The sequence below is a fragment of the Lichtheimia ornata genome (genome assembly GCF_029851405.1).
Source record: "Lichtheimia ornata isolate CBS 291.66 chromosome Unknown scaffold00030, whole genome shotgun sequence".
In the NCBI taxonomy this organism is placed as follows: domain Eukaryota; kingdom Fungi; phylum Mucoromycota; class Mucoromycetes; order Mucorales; family Lichtheimiaceae; genus Lichtheimia; species Lichtheimia ornata.
In genome coordinates, this window is record NW_026695350.1 from 242,099 (window position 1) to 257,113 (window position 15,015).

The 15,015-nt window shown below is 44.5% G+C and overlaps 8 protein-coding genes across 8 annotated transcripts; all 8 read right to left on the reverse strand.

Moving 5' to 3' along the window:
* Nucleotides 1-15: 15 nt before the first annotated feature.
* Nucleotides 16-776, reverse strand: O0I10_006686 (uncharacterized protein; the record flags this gene model as incomplete). Its single annotated transcript, XM_058486712.1, has 3 exons — nt 16-263; nt 332-479; nt 588-776. 3 exons carry the CDS (start codon nt 774-776, stop codon nt 16-18), a joined length of 585 nt encoding a protein of 194 aa, XP_058342534.1.
* A 606-nt stretch (nt 777-1,382) lies between these two features.
* On the reverse strand, nt 1,383-1,667 carry O0I10_006687 (uncharacterized protein; the record flags this gene model as incomplete). Its single annotated transcript, XM_058486713.1, has 1 exon — nt 1,383-1,667. One exon carries the CDS (start codon nt 1,665-1,667, stop codon nt 1,383-1,385), a length of 285 nt encoding a protein of 94 aa, XP_058342535.1.
* Nucleotides 1,668-1,941: 274 nt separating this feature from the next.
* O0I10_006688 (uncharacterized protein) lies at nt 1,942-2,535 on the reverse strand (the record flags this gene model as incomplete). Its single annotated transcript, XM_058486714.1, has 6 exons — nt 1,942-1,946; nt 2,027-2,086; nt 2,140-2,190; nt 2,258-2,274; nt 2,357-2,402; nt 2,454-2,535. The coding sequence occupies 6 exons, from the start codon at nt 2,533-2,535 to the stop codon at nt 1,942-1,944; spliced, it is 261 nt and encodes an 86-aa protein (XP_058342536.1).
* A 160-nt stretch (nt 2,536-2,695) lies between these two features.
* On the reverse strand, nt 2,696-3,383 carry O0I10_006689 (uncharacterized protein; the record flags this gene model as incomplete). The annotated part of the gene is made up of 4 exons (XM_058486715.1): nt 2,696-2,817; nt 2,875-3,230; nt 3,285-3,291; nt 3,341-3,383. The coding sequence occupies 4 exons, from the start codon at nt 3,381-3,383 to the stop codon at nt 2,696-2,698; spliced, it is 528 nt and encodes a 175-aa protein (XP_058342537.1).
* A 1,081-nt stretch (nt 3,384-4,464) lies between these two features.
* O0I10_006690 (uncharacterized protein) lies at nt 4,465-5,168 on the reverse strand (the record flags this gene model as incomplete). The annotated part of the gene is made up of 2 exons (XM_058486716.1): nt 4,465-4,719; nt 4,845-5,168. 2 exons carry the CDS (start codon nt 5,166-5,168, stop codon nt 4,465-4,467), a joined length of 579 nt encoding a protein of 192 aa, XP_058342538.1.
* Nucleotides 5,169-5,472: 304 nt separating this feature from the next.
* On the reverse strand, nt 5,473-6,803 carry O0I10_006691 (uncharacterized protein; the record flags this gene model as incomplete). Its single annotated transcript, XM_058486717.1, has 2 exons — nt 5,473-5,521; nt 6,376-6,803. The coding sequence occupies 2 exons, from the start codon at nt 6,801-6,803 to the stop codon at nt 5,473-5,475; spliced, it is 477 nt and encodes a 158-aa protein (XP_058342539.1).
* Nucleotides 6,804-9,877: 3,074 nt separating this feature from the next.
* On the reverse strand, nt 9,878-10,431 carry O0I10_006693 (uncharacterized protein; the record flags this gene model as incomplete). The annotated part of the gene is made up of 3 exons (XM_058486718.1): nt 9,878-9,924; nt 9,984-10,189; nt 10,253-10,431. 3 exons carry the CDS (start codon nt 10,429-10,431, stop codon nt 9,878-9,880), a joined length of 432 nt encoding a protein of 143 aa, XP_058342540.1.
* Nucleotides 10,432-13,206: 2,775 nt separating this feature from the next.
* O0I10_006694 (uncharacterized protein) lies at nt 13,207-15,015 on the reverse strand (the record flags this gene model as incomplete). The annotated part of the gene is made up of 4 exons (XM_058486719.1): nt 13,207-13,781; nt 13,845-13,940; nt 14,012-14,119; nt 14,181-15,015. 4 exons carry the CDS (start codon nt 15,013-15,015, stop codon nt 13,207-13,209), a joined length of 1,614 nt encoding a protein of 537 aa, XP_058342541.1.

The window sequence follows — 15,015 nt, forward strand, 5'->3', positions numbered from 1 at the left end:
TTATGCGCCGTTCAGTTACGTATTGCTCCCCTCCCGAAATTGTTGGTCGTCCTCGAGCAATTTTTGTGGTGTGAGCGTTGAAAGTTGTTGCCGAATGTTGGCTCTGGAGCTTGTTGGATCGTACCATGGTTGTGTAGGCGGTGACGAGTGAGGTGAATTGGTCGCAGACGATCGGTATGAACCCACGAAGCGTACGTGTTGCTTTGCATGTCTTGAATTTGATACGTGAGTGTCAGAGTTGCGAGCAAGGATGCGATATGGGCCTTTCAGTTGTACTCAAGCTGAATTTGTTTTCATGGCGGAGAAGAACATAATCACCAGCATTGAATACTTGAGGGTTTCATGATAGAATCCCATCGCTCTTTGTCATGTTTGGCGTTATTCTTGAGTCGTTGTTCTGCTAAGAGACGTGCTTCACGTAACGCTCGAACATACAGTACACGGCCTTGAGCCAATGTTTCACGAGTTGGTTCCGCTTCCTTTGTAGGCGTAAGGATGAATGGTGGTAACTCATCGCCAGGTAATTTGGGTTGTTGACCATATCACAAGATAATAAGGACTGAATCCTGTCGGTGCATTTTACGGACCTGGCATGCGAAAATAGCTTGTTGCACGTAATCATCCCAACGATTGATATCTCCATTAACGTACTTTCGGATCATTTGTTTAACAATTCCATTTGTGCGTTCGGCTTTGGCGTTTGTGCGGTGAAATGCCGAGGTTAATTTGTGCTTGATTTTCATGCGTCCCAGGTAATGAGCGAGTGCATTGGACATGAAATTAGAACCGCAGTCCGTCAAAATCCATTCATGCAACCGAACTTTAAGACGATCTCTTCATGTATGAAAGCTGCGATGGCATGCTTGTTAGCGAAAGGGACAGCTCGTGCACAACACCAATTTGTTGCATAATCCACCGCGATCAAGAGCCATTTGTTTCCTCGAGCCGTGAGTGGGAAGTTCACCAATGAAATCAGATGCCAGCGAGAAAAAGGAGGTGGAATGTCCAAGGGTACCATTGGTGCATGATGAGTTTTTCTATCGGCATTTGCGGCAAGTTGGCATTGAGGGCAAGCTGCAAGCCATTCTTGTATATCCTTTCTCATGTGTGGCCACCACCAACGTTTTGTCATTAGATCGGTCTTTTAGTGCTTTAGCGGCATGTCCCTGGGACGTGAAAATCGGCAACAAGATCAGCTCGACGAGCAAATAGTACGAAACGACGTTCCTCAATTTGGTCACCATTGAGTATCAAGCGGTATACTTGATTGTCCTTGACGATAAACTTATCGCTTGTTCTCGTGCGGCAAGTCCTTGAGAGAATCCGGCCATCGATCTTGAGGCATGGCGTAAAACTTTGGCCAATCCGTGTCTTGTACCGATTCAGCCAATATACAAGTATTCTGAGCTCCATGGATGGATTTCATCAGCTGTGGCAAGCCGGTCCATCACGCCTTGACAATAGATCAGGTATGCATTCTCCTTCTGGTTTGTATTGTATGTCAGGTGAATACAGCTCGATTTCTCCAATCCATCGTGTAAGAATAGAAGCGTTGGTTTCTTTTGGGCTCTGAAATACGTCAAAGGATTGTGGTCGGAGAAAACGGTATATGGTCTACCATCGATGAAACATCGCCAAGTACGTAACGCATGAATGATGGCTAACATCTCGCTGGTTAATGGGTAAGATACGTTCTCACCATTAGGATCTTTAAACGTTGATATCTCCGGCCCCAGCAATGTGACTGCGGTGAAATGTATATCAATCGGAATATTTCGTTGAAGTCTACTGGCCAAGTCACGTGAAATTTGGCGGACCTCGATTTTTACCATTTAATGTGTTAAGGCTATTATATATGCTGGATCGCTATCATGTGCTATAAAAAGCTACAGTTTGGCAGTGTATGGTCTTATGAGATCACTTATGTGACTATCAAAATGTTTATTCTATATAGTCGCTATCATCACTATCATCGCTTTCCTCATCAGATGATTCATCACTAGGTGGATCTGATGACTGAGCATACCATCACTCGAGTCGTCAATGCGTCGTCGACGACCACGTCGATGACCATCTTCATGATGATCTATATATAACTTTAGTCATGAATAAAAGTAAAAAAGGAGCTCGAGCTTGCACCCTCCAATATAGTATTGATAAGACTTTCAAAACCATCCTCATCTTGACCATCTTGATCGATTACCTCAGTCAACAATGATTGGGGTGGATGATCTTCGGACCCATTAGCAGGTGTTACCTGCACGCAACTTAACGCTTTCATGATACCACCCCACCAGTCGTCATCGTGCTTGCGCCTCCAAATGAATTCGACCAGTTTCCAAGGCATCATCTTTACTTGCGATGTCGCGCCGTGACATTTTGCTTGATACCATTCCAAGTACCTAGCAGAAGCCTTTGGTTAGAAGGAACAATGACAAGAACAATCAAGTAACATACTGCTTCAATCGTGTTTGTATGTTCCATGCACTGCGGATCAACAAAGTTTTCCGAATGGTTAACAAGGAAAATGAACATAATTCATATCAGGTATTTCATCAAGACGATTGTATCTGAAGCCAGCAATCGGTGTGAAGTGTGGGAGTCTTTCAGCACGAATCGCTTGGCAATCTCCTGCAACGTGTGAGCACTACGATCTTGAACCACCATCATAGATACTTTGCGTTGCGGTGTGCGTTCAACGCCGCCACACCACGACCCAAACGCCATCAGCAGGATGACCACGGTTATCCTTGCGTTTCCCAAACACTTTCATCGATCTCACGATAATTCGTTCATTGGTCTCGGGATCCTTTCCACCTATATTCTTTACTAATTAACATAATGCATACTATTACCCATATTGCCTTTACATACCCGCTTTTACGTCATCCGTAGTTAGATCTTGCTCCATGACATAGTAGAGGCCTTGTACAATGGTACGCAATGTCCGAGCGTTCAAGCCAGTCATCATCTCCAGCTGGGTCATACGTGTACGCGCCATGAAAAGGTAAATCACCATAAGTACACGCTCTAATGGAGCCTTCAATCTATAAAAGAAAGAATCCAAACGTGTAGTTTTTTGGCTACGGTTGCAACAATTACGAAGAGGACAGCGCCAAACCAGACCACGAGCACCAGAACGACCAAGACGCATTGGGGTTCCATTACGGCATTCAACGACATAACCAGATTCCTCAGTATAGAAAACCGCTTGATCAAAAAGAGGGTATCTAATAACCATGTATATTAGCATAGAGATAATCTTAATAAATATAGCCTATTACCTGCTAGCTGCATCAGTGCTCTGCACATGCTCCCAAAAGGTCAAGGTTTGGCATACTATGAGTATGCGATAGAAGTGGAATGGATGGGATTCTGGACATAGTTGAGTAGGTAAAATAAAAACTAAATGGACATGGGAGCATTGGTAAATAATCCCTTTTATACTCTTTTGAAGAAGCTTCCGCCGCCACTAAAATATACTATTTATGGTTAATGAATCTTACATAACATGGATCCGAGAGTCATTCCACCGAGTCAAAAAGAAAAATCCACATATAAGACAGTCTTAATCATATAGACTTACTTTACCTCAACTACCAATTAAGGCGGTGGTTGCCCTCAGCTTTTGGATATGGATCCTAACACCAATATGTATGTTATGTGTTAGTGGCCATCATTCTAGCTTAACATGTATGGTCCCCGTTCGAGTCTCGGTAATATTTTACACAAGCTCAATAAAACTTTTTTGAAAAAACTTCGCAGGTATCTACAATGTTTCTTTAATATCTCGCCAATGCAGTGGTCCATCGATACCGAGCAAAAAAGTGCAAAATGATTGTTTTTTATAGCGTTTTACATCGGAGGTGAATGTTTGGACAATTGTGACTTGGAAAAGATTTTTCTGTCGAATCTGAAAGGAATTGCATTATAGTATATGGTATTGTGGAGCATATAATCTGATATAACAGCCTAAATTTCTGTAGCCGTCAAAACTCCATAAATGATTCTCATCCATTACCACATGTGGAAGACGTCGGTGTACCAAATTGGAGAACAATCTATTAACTAGGTCAGGCGCTACAAGCAAAAATGGTCATTGTCCAACTTTTATTACAAAATAACCAATCGTTTTCATAGGCACCATCGCTCGCCAGCCACTATTGCAACATACATGTAAAGTGGTTGTTGCATAGATCAGAGCACCTAAATACTATATATAAATTTCACATTTGTAAGGCATCGGCCCGGGCAGCATTCCTGTGAAAAGGTACACCATCAACTTTGAACATGAGCCTTACAACAGTTGTGTGACCTCCGATTTTCAAATCACGATAGCACGTCCCACAGACCGCGCACATCTATATAATACACATATCGCATGATTCACAATTGCCTGCCCTGTTAAGCGATATACATACCCAGGGTCCGACGTTACACACATCAAAAATTATTACTACAAATCTAGGTGAGAACGTATCTTACCACAGATCCCTCCGGCTCTTGTGCCGGATAACCACGTTCTTCTTTGGATAATTTCTTGGATTCGAATGCGATAGGATGAGTAGTGCCATCATCCGCTTTTTGGAGGAGTACAGCACCAACGCCATAATCTGATGCATCAGTTTCGATGATGAAAGGCTTGAGTGGATCGGGTGATGCCAAAATAGGAGCTTGCATAATGCGTGACAGTCTCATCAAACGCCTTTTGACACTCCTCTGTCCAAGTAATCGCACGCGTCTTTGTTCCATCCCTTTGTCAAGTCGGTCAATGGTGATGCAATGGAAGCGAAGTTACAGATGAAGCGCCTGTAATGGGAGCCGAGACCGATAAATTAGCGTACCTGCGTGCATTGGTTGGTGTTGGCCAATCTTGGATGCTTGACTTTCGTTCGTGACGGTTTGTATCCGCCAGCAGATACCTGGTAAAGCCAGGATTCGGTCTTGTAGAAATCGCATTTCTTGAGGTTGGCGATCAATTGTTCATCACGTAAGCGTTGAAGGACCTTGCGAACATGTACTTCGTGTTCTTCTTTTGACTTGCCATAGATCAGGATGTCATCGAGATATACCATGACGAAGTCGTCAAGATAGTCATTGAGAACGCGATTCATGGTTGATTGGAACAGTGCTGGTGAGTTGCGTAGCCAAATGGGACGACAAGCCATTCGTATGAGCCGTAACGTGTGTTAAATGCCGTCTTAGGTACGTCTTCATCTCTGATGCGTAGTTGGTGGTACCCACTCTTGAGATCCAAACTCGTGAAGAATTGTGCTCCGCTAAGGCGTTCCAGAATACATTCGTCGATGCGTGGTAGAGGATGGCCATGCCTTTTGGTGAGCTTGATTGATCATCTATAGTCAATGCACATGCGTAGTTCACCCGATTTCTTGCGAACAAAAAGGACAGGAGCTCCCATGGTGATGTGAACGGTTGAATCAAACGTAGAGATCCAACAGCTCTTTCAATTGCTTACGTGGTTAGTCTACAGCTCCAAAAGGGCTCATTTTGAAAAGGTGGCCTATTTGATGGGATCAACATCGCCTGTGTCAATGATGTGGGCTACATCACGTTGTGGAGGAAGACCCGGCAATTGTTCTTGGAACACATCATGGAATTCATCCAGCAATGCTTTCACCGATGCTTCGCCTAAAGGATCGACATCTGATGACTTGACATACGCAAGATACATATCATCAACCTTTTTGGAGCGTTCATAACGTTGTAGTTGTCTGTGTGATATCAGGTATGCCAAATCAGGAATTGGGCGATCGTGTTGTGGATGAAGGAAATACCAGGTGCCATCTTTATCGATCCGCCATGTGTCCGCCACCCCACTCGGGAATTGGTTTCACTTGTTAAACCAATCGTGTCCCAATATCAAGTCGAATTTAGTATCGAGCACATACGCATTGACATGATGACAATAACCAGCGGCATTCAAACAGTGTAACTTGTGTGGTGATCGGCATCGTATGTCCCCCGGCTGTTTCCACCGAACGGCCTGATACCGTTTTCGTAGGCAGTCCTCCAATCACGCGAGGTGAGACGTAAGTACAAGTAGCTCCCGAATCAATCAAAGCAGTTATATTATGGTTGTTGCATGACATGGAATAGTGGCAAAATCAAGAATCTTTTATTGTGCACAATTTTTCGATGTACGCACGATCTGTGTCAGCTGTGACAACGTTGGTTTGAGTGTCTTGAATGGTGGGGCTGCTATCCGATAAATCGATCAAGTTGGCTTCAGGATTCGATTCTTTGGCTTGAATAGTGTTAAGGGATGATGATGATGTATAGAATCGCGCGGTGGGTCTCCCTTTACACCCGCCGCGCTTAGCCTTTTCCCGAATTCTTGCGACCAGAGGGACAAACACGTGCCATATGGCCACGACCACCACATTGAAAGCAAGTAGGTCCATTCGTAACTTGTTGTTGGAATCGACGTTGTGGTCTGTTGCCATGATAGAAGGAGCCTGGGCCTTGATGATGTTCATGGTAATAAAGACCTTGTGGGCCACCATGTGAATAGGTACCTTGTGTAGCCTGTGGCATACTTGTGTATCCGCCGAGATGTGTTCCACCAGAGTTGTACCATCCTTGTGAGTGAGTTGAATGTTGACACTCAAAACATCGAGATCCATAGGTGCAACACCATTATTAGCTGGTGATACGATAGATGGTGATACACGTGTTTCTGGACGTGGAAGGCCGTTGGTGATAGCTTGCTCCGTTGCTTCAGCGGCTTCCCATGATAACTCGTTGTGCCAATTCATCGAATGTTGCTGGGTGATCGGTTTCATAACATCGGTGCGTACTTTTGGTGCCAAGTGCGCCAAATCGATCATAAGCTTCATCTTCAGTCATAGTAGGGATTTCAAGCCAAAGATCTTGGAGATTCATTCAAGTATTCTGAAACAGTGCTAGTCGCAGTAAGAGCGGCAAGGCGGTCTCGAGCTGCTCTTTGTGCGTTTCTTGGTCTGAATTCCTCTAGCACCTTATGCTTGAATTGCTCCCAACTTTCAATGGTAACCTTAGCTGCTTCAAGTCTACGCCACCAAGTTGCAGCATTGCCCGTAAAGAGTGAGCTTGCGTATGTAGGCCATAAATCGGGCGTGTGTTGTATTAGCTCAATCTTAAGTATTTCTCCACTGAGGCTAGCCAATTTTCGATAACCTTTGTCGACCTTGTGCCGTCGTATCGTTCTGGTGTCGGTGATTTGATCGTAAAACCTGTATCGTCTCGTTGTTGCTTCGCCAATATCTGTGTCATTGTCAATGAAGTTGCTGCATGATGTCGTCTTGTGCTTGAGGCTGTTGTCCTCCTTGCCTCGGTGTGTCGTTCTCCATACTAAAAGATGGTTCTGTTCTCGTGGTAATGCCTTCCTCTTCAAACTCTGGATAATGTGGAGTTCGATATTTGCTGAATGATGGTTTCTTTGGATCAATATCAGACATCAGCTACCAAATGTCGTTATCGTTTTGTATCTGGCTGGAAGCCAATGGCCAGATTGTAGACGAATCGAAAAGTGGAAGAGAGTTGTCCTTTAATCATAAAGTGTTCTAACAATATATATACGTATACAAAATGATGGTATTGTAGTACTAAGGATATTGGGTGTGCTATTATATAAATGTCACGTGTTGAATGCTTGATCCTGCGACACATTTGAAGCCAATTTTCTGTCACAGCATGCTTTTTGCACTAAGCACTTTTGAAAGAGCTCTTCAAGACGCATCGTTCGATACCAATTGACCAGTGATTCATTGCAATACGCAACGCATTTGCAGCTCCTCAAAACTTTTCGATGCCCATCGTTTTTCTTATATCAAAGAAAGGGGTTCTTGTTCCTCCGCATTAGAGTTAGGATACATAGCAACAGCATCGATATCATTTATTTCTAGGGGTGTATTACATGGAGTTTCAAGTTGGCAGGATACAAGAATTAAGAGATGTGCATGTAAGATGCTTTCATAGGGCATGTATGGCTTTGGGTATTCTTTTTGTTCATTGAGGGATGTATCATGATAGATGATAAGCGTGGATATAGATCCTGATTTTGCACTATATCGATCGTATTCATTTAAACCATCACCATTAACTAAGCATATCCTTATTAACTACATGTAAGCCACTTTTATTACTGGAAACCGTACGGCTACAGCAAACCAGCTAACGAGACAACAATGACATCTTCTACCTCATGTACCAATAGCGTATCCATTCCATCTTTGTCCAACGCGAATAGACCCCGGGATTGCTTGTATGCATACTGAAAAGGCTTGGCCCTCCGCGAACATGCATATCTACAGGATCCAGCATCGAAACCTACCTCATCCCTCCAAATGACTAGGACTTATGAATATAGGTCGAGCATCTCAAACGCATCAATCCACCATTGTTTCCAAAGCCATGCCACAATCCATCACCATTCGAAGCCAAGAGCTGAAACGATTTGAGATTGAATCATAAAGTGCTTGGGTAATCCATGGCTTGTAGCTTGCATGATGTGCGTGATGACTGCAATGCTGCAACATGTGTATCCAATCCTGTCCAGTGGTTTTGAGGCTGTTGCTGCCTGTTGAACAATGACCACGATGAGCAGCTTGAACGAGGCAAAACCCGTTATAAACCTGCCAACATTTACGCACACGATAATACACCTACCAGCATCTATAACCATACACATATCCATTGGTTGCGTGGCAGAGCGTACATACTCCATAGCTGCGTTGGACGTGTTGTGGACGGGTCAAGATTCCAAAGTTGACTACATTGTGAAGACGCTGAAGCGATGCTCATTGTCAACGATCGGTTTTCAGTGGAGGTGGTGTTGTGGAATGTCAAAGTTGTGTAGTGTGGTATAAAAGAGGAAGTCGAAATGAGGTCATGGACAAGGCGAAGAAGACCAGTTGGCTTTCGCGATGACATGTAACAAGAGACGAATGTTGACATGGTTGGGTTGGCAGATGGCGAACACGGAATGAGCAATGTGGAGAAGGAGTGAAGGTGAAGCTGTAAAGAGAGGCGTGTAGTATAAAGAAGAGCGCTGTTCTAATAAAGAGAAAGGGATCATTTTTGATTGTGAGTCATTTGGCGGAAGAATTCCTATGCATGTGCAAGTGATGATGATCACGTTACTCTTCCAAGGCTGCATGTTGATATCAATTTCAAGCATGATCAACAATGATGCTCGATATGAGTGATTCATATAGAGTGATTGATAGCTTTATTGAATAAATCTATGGCCTTTATTATGAACATGGCTCATTGTATTGCATTAACTATGTATGGGATAATCCAAAGTATCATCTTTTTATACACGCCTGAAAATGCGTTGTTGACCACCACCAATCAACGAGCGCCTCTACCACCAGAGAGTAATTGCATGTTTGTGTGTTGATGAGAGCTCCAAATCTCATGTTGGCAATCCATCCTTTTCTCGAACGATGTCTTTCATTGCCGCATTCACTATCATGTGACCCAAATATCAGCATCCACGTTGGCAAATTGCAATCCGCACCAATCACACTTACAACGCCTTTGCCCATGCACATTTTCGATTGTCTCCTTGTCCTGAGGGCTTGGTCATTCACAGAAGTAATTCCAATCTTGCTTCGAGTCTCGCGTGCTCCACATTGCCTCTTGTCATCTTTTATTGCACCTTGCTTCATTGGAATCAATTAAAGCTCACAGCGTTGGAAAGAAGGTTTCATGTGCAGAACCTACAAGGATGATTATATTAGCAATGGGATGATAAATGGGATGAATCGAACGTACTTACCCATTATCATGTGAAGCGGTTGAGTAATCGTTGCCTTGAGGAAGCGTAGAGCTTTTGCTATCCAACACCGATACCAGCGTGATCCTAGTTCTCCTAGCACAGTTCTTGCAAGTCCCACATTTTCTTGTTTTGTTTTTCTTCTAAAATACCACAATGAGAACGTTGCATGAAGGAATGGTATTGGTATTCATATACATACTTTTTTTGGCTCTTTTGATCTTGATGAAATTGAATGCCAATTTGAATGATGGTCGAGATTGTTGAGCAGATTCAGCACGGCACCCAACGGCCAGGCGACTCTTAATCGGTGGTCGCACGGTGCCCTGTGACCCTGAACGACAAAGCGATGCATATCCTCCAGATTGGTCTTGATGCCATGGACATAGGTTTGTCGGCATGTTTGTTCTACAACATCTTATGTTAACACTTGCTTCATTTAGATCACCCAATCCACCAAGGAATACTTACTTTGATGTATTTGTGTTTGTCTTTGATATCGCGCTGCTTGAATGATTCAAGAAATGAATGCGCATAAAAGAGAGCCTTTGTTTGATTTGGTATGAGATGTGTGGAATCTTGCAATTGCTGTGCATAGGAAATCCAGAACCGATCGCCAGGACCAATGTGATATGGTAGTGGCATTCCATCATTGAATCTATCCAATGACATGGTAAGTTAAATGGTTACAAATCAGCCTTGGAATGGGTATACATACGTTCTTCATGGCCGACTTTCATGTGCTAATGAATTTCGCTGCAATGTCGACCATGGTGACTTAACAATGTAGTTTGTGCCTTGTCATGTTGCCGATAGTCATTCATGAAACTCCAATAATGGGAAAACGTCGAGAGACTACCAGCAGGTCTTGAATCGAGATGATATTCTGTAAGAGGTCCATGCTTGAAATCATGATGGCAATTGAGGTTGATGTTGTAAATGCTCTTGCACCGCCATATAACCCATTGGTATATGAAAGGATAGTCTTCTTGTCCACGTCTTGGATCGATGATGCTGAACCCCAATGTAAAGCCCTTGGCATGTTATCATAGTTGCAATGTTCAGCCCATTTCAAAGCGTGGTATCCTGAAACATGGCTCTGCCACCGATAGAAAGAAAGTGATGCCCTGGTCGTACGCCAACCGAATGTGTGATGTAAATATAGATCATGACCAATGACGACCTCTAAAAGACCAATGATGAATGGCCATGCCACCTCAATCAATTCAAAGATCTTGATGCTGTTCACCGTTCTTCCGGAATGCTAATTTTTGAAAGGTGCATACGCCCCCACCAATTGAGACATGAACGTGACCATGCTTGCGAAAGACATCGAAGCGCCAAGAAGAGCTGGATTGTATCAATAGAACGCTCCATAAGAATGCTTGGGCCATGTGTAGATTACTCCACGAAAACCGAGTAGTCATGTATCTCGAAGGGAACTATTTGTGTGCCTGCCATAATGCCAACCAATGAAGTAAACAGGTGGCTGTGTCACCCATTTTTGCCCCAGGAATAGATTTGCCACCATTGCTGTCACGATATAAGGGCAGGTTGTCCACCGAATGCAGCCCATCATGGGCGTTGAATGCGCCACTTGTCTCCATGGAGATGTGGGAGTTGATGCTTGAAGTAATCGTTTGCTGCTACGCGAATGCAATCACCATGACAACCGATGACTGGGTCTTTGATAGAAACGCGCCGTGATGCGAAGCGTTGCTGATACTGTTATCGATGATTTTGATAATGCGATGACCATGCATAGTAGTCCATTGTTGCTGTCATGCAAAATGTTTGATACATTGGATGTCTGGTAACTCCATCTTCATCCAAAAGCGTGAAAAAGAGCAACAGTTTCGTGAAAAGATGGATCTCAGCTTAAATGTCAACGTGCGATTGTGTTGTTGCATTGACATAGCATGAATAAAATCGATCACCGTACTTTTGCAGCTTGATTGCGTTGCGACACACCATGTACGAGAACGCATACCACCATCCATAAGAAAAGAGAAGCCATACATGTGTCTCCATGACAACCGTTATCTCCAAAGCGAAATGGTGGTCATCAAGAGACACAGGAGCCTGGTTCCATGGATCCATCGTAATAGACGTGCCACGATAATAAAGCCACCCATAAAAGTAAGAGAGCCTCCTTGTGTCTTGTCGCCATGGAAATGGTATACCCAAACGAGAATACCATCGATAAAGAGAAAAGGGAGCCTTGTGCCTTGACCATGATAATACTTGTACCACCAGAATACCGCCAACCATAAAAAGAAAAGAGAACCCTTGGGACTTGTCGCCATGACAATAGGTTACGAAACGATAGCACCATCGATAAAAAGAAGAGAACTCTTGAATGTGCCCAACGATATCACCATAGGCGGATGGTCCGATTTGGCAACGGCACCAATAAAAAGAAAAGAGAACTCCTGCCCTCCGAAGCAGCAGCCGCTGCTGATACCAGTCGCTCGAAAAGAGCCCAAGGCCTATTTTCAAGGGGATATATCCATTAGCATCTTGAAAAGAAATACCCATTTTTGCTTGAATACATACCATACCGCGTGACCAAAGCCTGTTCACAGGGACACCCCACAGAACCAGAAACAATATGTGGCATGTCATCCCAGGCACATCCAGCCCATGTGCGATGAGCGAAAGAGATCGACATGCAGGTTTCTTTCCCTCCCACGGATCCTTCAGAGTCTTATCCTCTGCACCAAGGGCACCGGAACCAACGACGCCCAATCTCATCCAAGTCCAGCCTATGATGCCAATCATCCATGTCTTCATGTTCCTTTTCAAGTACCCACTTCAAAGATGATTACCACTTGTGCCAAAACATGATCATACAACATGTAAAGGTGGTACCACTATGCAGGGACACATCGTGATAGCAATAACCATGATGGCCCCCACAACATGAAACGATATTGTGTGAGTAAATGGATAAGAAATCATAATGCAAAATACTTTGACGTACCTTTCATAAACAAATCCAATACCTCAGTGGGTAGCATTGATAATTAGACCATGAGAGGACGTAGGAAAGCATGGACTTACTCATAGCTTGCTGGAACATGGGTAGAGATTGGACTTCTCGTTGGCTCTTACAGCACCCAAGGTAGCGTCATCGATGACCATCCAGATCCTCCCACCACGAAACCTACATGCCGACTCTCTCACTCACCACACACGAGTCTGAACATACCTGAGAATCATCCATGCCTTGAATCTGGACTGCAGGGTATCCCATCCATAACCAAAACATAGCCCCAAGACAGGGAGAGAAAGAGCGCACCAAAACGATAGCCTCCAGAACGCAAGGCAGAAGAACCACGCAAACACCAACGCAGCTTTAAACCAAAGTTAATAAAAGCGTTATGGTAATGTAGACATTGATACGCAAACTTACCAGACACAAATCACTGTTGGTCATCATCTTCATCCTCCTCCTCTGCCACAGCCCCCAATTCACGCAACAACTCCGCAAGTGCTGCTGCGTCTTCAGGTCTCATTGTGGGCTGTGGCATTGCTTGCTGTAAGTGACCACGTGGTGGCGGACGTGGTGATGGTGGTCGTGTGGTGTTGCGGATATTGATGGTGTTGGTAGCGGGAGTGAGAGGAGCAGGAGTAAGGCGAGCATTATTTGTATTCATAAAGGGTCGAGGACGAAAAGCGAGTGTTGCAAGGGTCATAGGAGTGGCGGTTGTAGAGGTAGTAGTAGTAATAGGATGCGGAGGGGTTGGTGGTGTATGCATAGGAGTGACATGGCGAGTGCTGGTGGTAGGTGTGGTGGCGGAAGTGGTGGTTGGCATAGTTGGCATAGTAGCGGTATTAATGGTGGTTGTGACAGCGGTAGTGTTGGTGGTGGTGGTGGTGGGGATGAGAAGAGGAGAAAGGAGCGTGTGATCAACCTCCATTGGGATTGGCGTAGGTGATGGTGGAGGTGACGGTGGAGGTGTTGCGGGTTGAGAAGGAGGTTCAACGAGGGGCATGTCTAAATAGTTTCAACGCGTTAGAGATGTATACACATATAAAAGTAATATGAGGCTATACTTACCAACATCAATGGGGTCATCATAGTCGTCGTTGTCAATCAATGTAGGGAAAGGAGGGAAAGTCAAGTTGGCGAACATGATGGAGATGGGGTCGGTGTCTAGAAAATATCATTCCATATCAGTATACATATCCTCATAGCCATCCATGCCGTTAAGGTGTTGCACTTACCAATCTCCATCATGGGAACGGGTTCCTCATAGCGCCGATCGAAGGGAGGTGCCATATAGGCATCCTCATCATGCGGATCCTCCACACTCAGGTGGTCCATCAAAAAAGCTATAAAAGCATTTATCAGATGATTGTTGAGAAACGAAGGGTGTTCATAAAAAATACGTACCAAGCTCGTCATCAACATCATCAACATCAACAGCGTCATCAGCATCGTCATCAACAGCATCCTCTTCATCCCCCTCCTCATCATCTTCATCATCCTCATGGTCATCATCAGCGTCTTCATCCGCATCAGGAGCGACCACAACAGCAGGATCGGTATCGTGGCCACCAAGAGAAAAAGGAACAGCACCAACAGCAGGGCGAACACCACGAAAAGCAGAGCCATCACCTTCAGGCAAAATATGCACACCACGAGCAACAAAAGCATCCTCAACGACGTCACCAACAGAAACAGGAACAGGATCGCCACCAGCAGGAACAAAATCACCACCAACAGAAACATGGGCACCTTCATCGCCAACAGAGACAGCATCAGGTTCGACTTCTTCAGCACCAGCAACATCAACACCAGCAGCAACAACGCCTTCAGCACCAGAAACAGCAACACCAGAGACAGCAGAGACAGCAACACCACCAGCAACAACATCATCATCATCAGCAACGCCTTCAACACGCAAAACACAAACACCAGCAGGGACAGCACCACGAGACGACACAGCAACACCATCCAAACGAGGGCGAACAGGCAAGTTGGTGATCAAAGTGGGATTTGCATCAACCACTTGAGACACGCAACTGAAATCAGCAATGGCCAACCACTTCTTCAAGTATGCAGCAACTGAACACCAAACGTAGTAGTAAAAAATGGCGAGACAAGACAACACCAAGAGAGGAAGGAAAAGTTCCAGCACCAGTAGGAAGGCGAGGTACAAAAGAGCAATTGGGACGAGCCAAGGAAATGCGAGGAAGACAGCACAAATAAGAGCACAGAGCAACAT